At 39.7% G+C, this 7,581-nt stretch overlaps 1 protein-coding gene across 1 annotated transcript; it reads left to right on the top strand.

Moving 5' to 3' along the window:
* The first annotated feature begins 49 nt into the window (after positions 1-49).
* lrrc8db (leucine rich repeat containing 8 VRAC subunit Db) lies at positions 50-6,393 on the top strand. The gene is made up of 2 exons (XM_015034598.1): positions 50-560; positions 2,611-6,393. Exon 2 carries the CDS (start codon positions 2,613-2,615, stop codon positions 5,166-5,168), a length of 2,556 nt encoding a protein of 851 aa, XP_014890084.1. The 5' UTR covers positions 50-560; positions 2,611-2,612; the 3' UTR covers positions 5,169-6,393.
* The last annotated feature ends 1,188 nt before the right edge of the window (positions 6,394-7,581 follow it).

The raw sequence follows: 7,581 nt of genomic DNA, 5'->3' as shown, positions 1-7,581 counted from the left end.
GTGTTCTTGCATGTGGGTCAGACGATTAAAACCCAACATGACAATCTTATTGTCACAGCATGTCTCCAAAGGAACGCAGTGGAGCTTTTATGTGATGAGTTATTGATCTGGGGATTTTACTTTAAATCCAGCATTGACAATTTGCCGACCGTCCCTAGCGTCAGGAGGCCATCTCTATCTTTACTGTCAATCGGAGCGGCGTTTCCACAGCACTGCGTGCTGTAGGGTTGCGGATTAACTGCATTTTCTGCGCCACCATGTGAGATTTGCGGTCCTGACAGATCGTGCTGTGGGTCATCGGTGAATTCGGAAGGGACGCGTCCAGCCGGGTCCACCTCCAGCAGCCGGTGCTGCGTCTACGGCAGAGGACACGACCATCTGCGGCGGAGCGGGGGTAGTCTGCTAAGCCGCTTATGCAGCACCGCACACCGGGGGCCTGCTGCGGGAAAAAAAAAATGCGAAGAAAGGACGACTTCATGGGCTCGGCGAGGAGTGAGATGTAAAATGGGGCGTTGTTCGGATCATCTGGAGTCCAAATAGCGGAATCAGCCCGCCTGAAGGTGAGTACCTGCCTGGACTGGAGGTCCTGATCTCTGTTTATTAATGTCTATTTATGGCTCTGCAGCGGTAGAGAGACAGATGGGGCTGTTTATTACACAGGGTAAACCGTTATATTTAGAAATCAGATGCATTGATTATGTGAGCAGCGTGTTATTATAATGAGAGCTCCTCCTCCTTTTCTGCGTCCATGGATGCGCCTTCCTGATGGAGCCGGTCTCAACCTGCTCTGCGGGCGCTGTGACAAATACTGACCTTGATGTGCTGCAGGATAAACAACCAACCAGATTTTATGGCTTCCTAAATTCTAATCAGTGTTTTCTTCTTCCTCCTCTTCTTCTGCTTTTTAACCACAGTGAAACACTTCAATCTGCCAGCAGCATCCTCATTTGGCCTCCACTGTTGGGTTTGTTGGGTTGAGGATTTACCGACCCATTCAATAAATTAGAATATTATCGAAAAGTCAATTTATTTCAGGAACTTTATCGTAAAATGAAACACATTATATAGATTCATTAAACACAGAAAACCTTCATTTCTGTTAATCACAATTTTTCACTTAGTTAATAAGCATTTAAAATTACAATATTACATCAGATCAATAAAAAAAACAACTATTTTTAATACAGAAATGTGGGTTTAATGAAAAAATATGTTATATCTCCTTTTTCATTTTTAAAAGGTATTTTTATTCTGATATACCAGTCTCATCAGAATACATATTCTAATTTTTGGAATAAAGATGCGGTAATGGCAGAGCCAGCCCAAGCAATAAGAGAACAAAGCTCCTCCTTCAGAACCCACTAAGATAGCTCACATTCTTGCACAGAATAAATATTGCAAAACTCAAAACCTTTAATTTTAAGTTGCTTAGAATATTTTTATGTAGAATTTAATATAGCTAAAATGCTCAAGGAATAATCTTATTTAAATTGCATAGTTCCTGCCTTCTAAGCAATTTAAACACATTTTCAATATGTTTGAGGTATTGCTGGCTTAGAAGTCTGAGGGGTCTGGATGTTCCAACAGTACTATGAGTCAAAATACACATTAACAGATAAAAAGTAGTTTTGGAATTCATAAAGCAGATTAACATTGGCCTTTTGGAATGATTTGACTGATACCAGGAAATCAACTCTATGAACTGTAATAATAAAAATCCAGCGTCCAGCCAGAATAATGCTGGGAACGTTCTCATGACAACAAAACAGTACGGTTTGTCTGGAATCGGCGAATACCAACAACATACAGCAGAGGTGTATATACATATTTGAGTTGTATGCTGTATCATCAATGCACTCTGAAACAGGGACACCAAAAGTGAGGTTACCAGTACTGTTACATACTGGTAACAGTATGTAAACATTTTACCAGAACTGAATGAAATGCACAGATGGAGATTCAGATATAACAGTAAAATATTGAGTTGTGGCTCATACAAACACCCATCTGCCATGTGCTGCTCATATCCAAATGAGGCATCCTTTTTAAATTATGTCTTCTTCAGGCCTTCTGAGAGTTAAAGGAAAGTCTAATTTTCTCTCAGGATCTCTAAAAATGTGTAATAAAAATAGTTTACCAAAACACATTCAAACCTCACTCCAAAAGTATCATTAGATATCGGCCAGTGCAGCGTGTGTTTAGTCCTATAAAAGGTGCCTATTTTAATATTCTCATTCATACAGGCTGTAATTATCTTGGTGATTAAATCTAAGGCTGATCTTGATTTAATCCCCTATTCCATAAACAAAGTTGTTTTTACTCAGTCGCTGCTCCAAGAGCAACGTCTTGGTGGTAAACATGGGAGAGGCTGCCACAACCTGTGATTAGGGGAAAAAAAAGCTGCAAGCAGCTCAGATGGTACTTGTGTGAAAGCCTATATAAAAAAACAAGGCAGCTGTGATATCCAGTCCTTTTTTTAGGTTCCTAATTGGGTTGGTGTTATGTACAATTCAGCTAGCAAGTGGAATGTATCCAGTTTGAATAATCCTGATGCATGTTTTCTTACCATTTTCTTCGAGCCAAGTTAACTTGCACTGCTTCTTTTTGCAGGAATGTTCACCCTCACAGAAGTAGCTTCTCTTAATGACATCCAGCCAACCTATCGGATTCTGAAACCATGGTGGGATGTCTTTATGGATTACCTTGGTATCGTCATGTTGATGTTGGCCATATTTTCTGGAACCATGCAGCTGACGAAGGACCAGGTCGTTTGTCTTCCCATCTTGGAGCAAGCGCAAGATGGATCAGGGGGCTTCTTGGAAACCCACACACCTGAGCCGAGTGATGGTTTCTGGAACAAGGAGAATGCAATCGGGGAGCAAGCCGCACCTTTAATGTCAAAACGACCTCCAAAAGGCATTGTACCTTCAAATCCCTTTCCACAGTCTTCTGCGTTCATGCAGCCACCGCCTAAAGGGGTCCGAACTAAACTGGATTTTCAGCAGTATGTTTTTGTCAATCAGATGTGCTACCATGTTGCCCTTCCTTGGTATTCTAAATATTTCCCTTACCTTGCTTTAATTCATACTATTGTATTGATGGTCAGTAGCAACTTCTGGTTCAAATACCCAAAGACAAGTTCAAAAGTTGAACATTTTGTTTCCATACTTGGAAAATGCTTTGAGTCACCTTGGACTACCAAAGCCCTATCTGAGACTGCGTGTGAGGACTCGGAAGAGAATAAGCAGAGGCTGGCTGGTGCTTCCACCCTCCTGAAACATTTGTCCACCAGTAGCGAGGAGGGCAGTCCAAACCAGTCAGCCCCAGTAGGAAACAAATCAGGAGTTGCCTTTTCTGCCGAAAAGCTTGTGAGTGAGGTTCCTTCCATGACCATTTTGGACAAGAAAGACGGTGAGCAGGCCAAGGCCCTGTTTGAGAAGGTCCGGAAATTTCGTGCACACGTTGAAGACAGTGATTTGATATACAGACTCTATGCCATTCAGACGGTCATCAAAACTGTGAAATTTATTCTGATCCTGTGCTACACAATGACATTTGTGGCATCTATTGACTTTGACCATGTGTGTGAACCGAAAATAAAGCATTTGACGGGATATTCCAAGTTTCACTGCACCCATAACATGGCTTTTATGTTAAAGAAACTCCTTGTCTGCTACATTGCACTCATATGTGTTTATGGCATTATCTGCATTTACACACTGTTTTGGCTCTTTCGCCGACCTCTAAAAGAGTATTCCTTTGAGAAGGTCAGAGAGGAGAGTAGTTTCAGTGACATCCCTGATGTTAAGAACGACTTTGCATTCCTCCTCCACATGGTTGATCAGTATGACCTGTTGTACTCAAAGCGCTTTGGTGTTTTTCTGTCTGAGGTGAGTGAGAACAAACTTAGAGAGATTAGCCTTAACCATGAGTGGACCTTTGAGAAGTTACGGCAGCATTTGACCCGCAATCCTCAAGATAAATTGGAGCTTCATCTTTTCATGCTGTCCGGTGTCCCTGATGCTGTGTTTGATCTTACAGACTTAGAAATCTTGAAATTAGAATTAATTCCAGAGGCCAAGATAACGGCTAAGATCTCACAAATGATCAACCTTCAGGAGTTGCATTTTTACCACTGTCCGGCCAAAGTTGAGCAGACGGCTTTTATTTTCCTCTGTGATCACCTCCGGTGCCTTCATGTCAAGTTCACAGATGTTGCTGAGATTCCTAGCTGGGTGTACTTGTTGAAGAATTTACGGGAGCTGTATTTAGTTGGCAACCTGAACTCTGAAAACAACAAACTGATCGGACTCGAGTCTTTGCGAGATCTCCGGCACCTGAAGATTTTGCATCTTAAAAGCAATCTGACAAAGATCCCAACAAACATCACGGACCTCTCTCCACACCTGGTTAGATTAGTCATTCACAATGATGGCACTAAGCTCTTAGTGCTGAATACTTTAAAGAAAATGATTAATCTTGCAGAGCTCGAGTTGCATAACTGTGAGCTGGAGCGCATACCCCATGCCATCTTCAGTCTGAACAACCTTCAAGAACTTGATCTAAAATCGAACAACATCCGCACTATTGAAGAGGTCATCAGCTTCCAGCACCTGAAAAGACTAACTTGTCTCAAACTGTGGTACAACAAAATCATCAATATTCCACTGTCAATTAGTCATGTGAAAAACCTGGAGTCTCTCTATCTGTCACACAACAAACTAGAGTCTCTGCCCTCGCCGTTGTTCACTCTCCTCAAGTTAAGGTACCTCGACCTTAGTCATAATTCAGTAGCGGTAATCCCACCAGAGGTTGGCTTCCTGCAAAACCTCCAACATTTTGCCATTACGGGCAACAAAGTCGAGGTAGTCCCCAAGCAGCTGTTCAAGTGTGTCAAGTTAAGGACATTATGTCTCGGACACAACTGCATCACCTCCATCCCAGAGAAAATTGGCCACCTCTCGCAGCTCACACACCTGGAATTGAAAGGAAACTGCCTGGATCGTCTACCGGTTCAGCTAGGTCACTGCAGCCTCCTCAACAGGAGCTGTCTGCTCGTAGAGGACCATCTCTTTGACTCCCTGCCTATTGAAGTCAAAGAGAGCATAAATCAGGAAGCTAGTGTTTCCTTCCCAAATGGATGTAAATGTTTAATGGAAGGGCGGTGATTTAGTGAAATTTTATGCCTTTTTTCCTGTTGTTTCCAGCACACAAAAGAAATTGTAGTTTAACCTTGAGTGCACACTACAGATTAGCATAGCCCAAAGCCTATAAGTGTGGTGTCAGGAAGATAATTTCATGAAAGCCCTAACAGTATTATAGCCTGTCTCATGTTTGGATATATTCTTCTTCTATTTTTGTGTCTGGATCATGTGGAAAGATATTGAGAATTGAAGCACTTCTTTCCTAGTCTTTTGCATGCATATGCTTAGTGAATTTAAGGAAGTTTATAACCACAACACAAATCTCTTAATATAATTTGTTTTGAATTTACATTTTTGGTAGATTAGCTAGTTTCCCTAAGGCATGTTTTTTGGCACTATTTGTCAAAATGTACCAGTGCACTAAATTTCAGTGAGTACCCTATGTTTTGGTCAGTAAACAGAATTGACCTTGGGATTTTCCTCTGTCCATGTACTGTATTCCACCTAAGCTTTGCTAACTTGCTAACAGTAGTTTTCTGGTTAACATACCTCAATCTTCTGATGTACATCCCTACAAAAATGACTCGTCTTCCCAATAAGTTATAAAGATTTAATTCTAACTCAAATATTTTTTCTGATTTTTCTTTAGTTCAATTTTTGATGATTTTTTAACAGACCTCTTAACAGACTTTTGAGTGTAAGTGAGTGTAAAAACACTTTTAAGGAAAACATTTTCTTTTCTCTTGGCAATTTTCATGAACAAACATTTTACATTGCATTACTTGTAACTGCCTGTTCCAAAAGTAATGTGACATAAAACTAAGACTTCACTGATGGTTCAAGAGAACACTATTAACCAGCCTACTTTCTTTGTTAGATATTTCTGATTGATCTTTCACTCTAACCTTTATGTACATGTTTCACTACAACACCAAGGAGCACAAGCAAAGAGTACTTTCTCATTAAATACCTTTTCCACTTTGTGTTTTGTGTTCCATAGGATTAATTGATAACTTCAGTTTAACCATTTCAGACTGTCATAATTTTGATTTTATTTTTATTTTGTCTCCTGCTGCAATGATGTGTTTTATTAATTGCCCCTTTGCTTTTTTTTGTCAAGTAATTTTTAATGTAAAACTTTTTTTTACTGTCTATTTTGAGAGGATTATATAATGTTAGAATTTTTCTGCTACACTTTGCCTGGTTTTAGATCTTGCTACACAAATAAACAGATTCCTATTCTCTACAATTGTCGTTATTAAAATGCTGTTATTTTCATTCCAAAACTTGTCTTTTTGTTGGATATTATTAGCATAGTTTTAATGACTCATTTCTTACTTAAACTTAGTCTCTGTTAGCAAAGCATACAGAATGGAAGTGATAAAATGTTCCTTCCTGTGTACTTCATACTCTCAGCAATAGGAAGACGATGTGACTTGTTTGTAACACTGAAAATCTGCTGAACACTGGACACATAACAGCTCCTTTTTATTGCTCTATCTCACTGTGAACGTTGACCAAAACTTTCCCTCCCAACCCTTAAAATCTCCAGCCATGACTACACTAAAAATAAACTAAATAAATAAGTTCTATAATGCATGCAACCACACAATATTATGAAAGGAGATTGGACAATGAAGGGAAACTTTAAGCGAATGTTTTAGGCTATGTTGCCCTCTAGTTGACGGTAGATGCTACTGCAAGTGTGACTTCACATTGACACAAACAGTTGTAAAGTGAAATTGTTAAACTCCTGCAGCAAATTCAATTGGTCTCTCAAGAGCAGATGAAATTAACTAATTTTACTGGGGTTATGTCTAAATTCATCACTAAAATGTACTTTCCTCCCCATCAAACCACCTGATGCCACCAATAAAGGTCTAGGTTAGTTGAAGCAGGTGTGCTTCAAGGCCCTGAATATTCTTAGAGATACAGTTGGATGTCTAGTTTTTTTTAGTTTTTTTTTTTTAAAGGTAAAGGAACGGGAGCTGTGTCACTGAGGTTTCTGTCGTGTTTCCATTACAAATGTGCACAAATCTTTGTCAGTATTTTGCTAATATTGAAAAAACACATCTTTGCAATTGCGATGTTTAAATCAAAATCACACATGAATAAGCTTGTTCATTTGATATGTCACTCAAAAATCCTGGCAGCAATGGATCTAAGCAGTTACATGAGATAAATCCATTATTTTAGTCTGTGACTTTGCAGAAGAGTTTTCTGGATTTAACATGTATAAATGACACAGAGCTTTCTATGAACTGGGTGATGCTGTGAGAGCTCTGGTGGAGCCAGCTGCACATTATTCCAAAAAAAAAAACAACAACAAAAAATCAGAATTTTCCGGCTGCCTTCTTCATTCTTTTCGCCAGTAGTAACATCTGGTTGTAGTAACTTTGGGCTGATATTGCTATCAAACCGGGACACCACTAATTTT

Source organism: Poecilia latipinna, unplaced genomic scaffold (genome assembly GCF_001443285.1).
Source record: "Poecilia latipinna isolate Pla-1442-1.1 unplaced genomic scaffold, P_latipinna-1.0 Scaffold306, whole genome shotgun sequence".
In the NCBI taxonomy this organism is placed as follows: domain Eukaryota; kingdom Metazoa; phylum Chordata; class Actinopteri; order Cyprinodontiformes; family Poeciliidae; genus Poecilia; species Poecilia latipinna.
The sequence above is the reverse complement of the archived record's forward strand: the minus strand, read 5'-3'. Positions and strand labels throughout refer to the sequence as shown.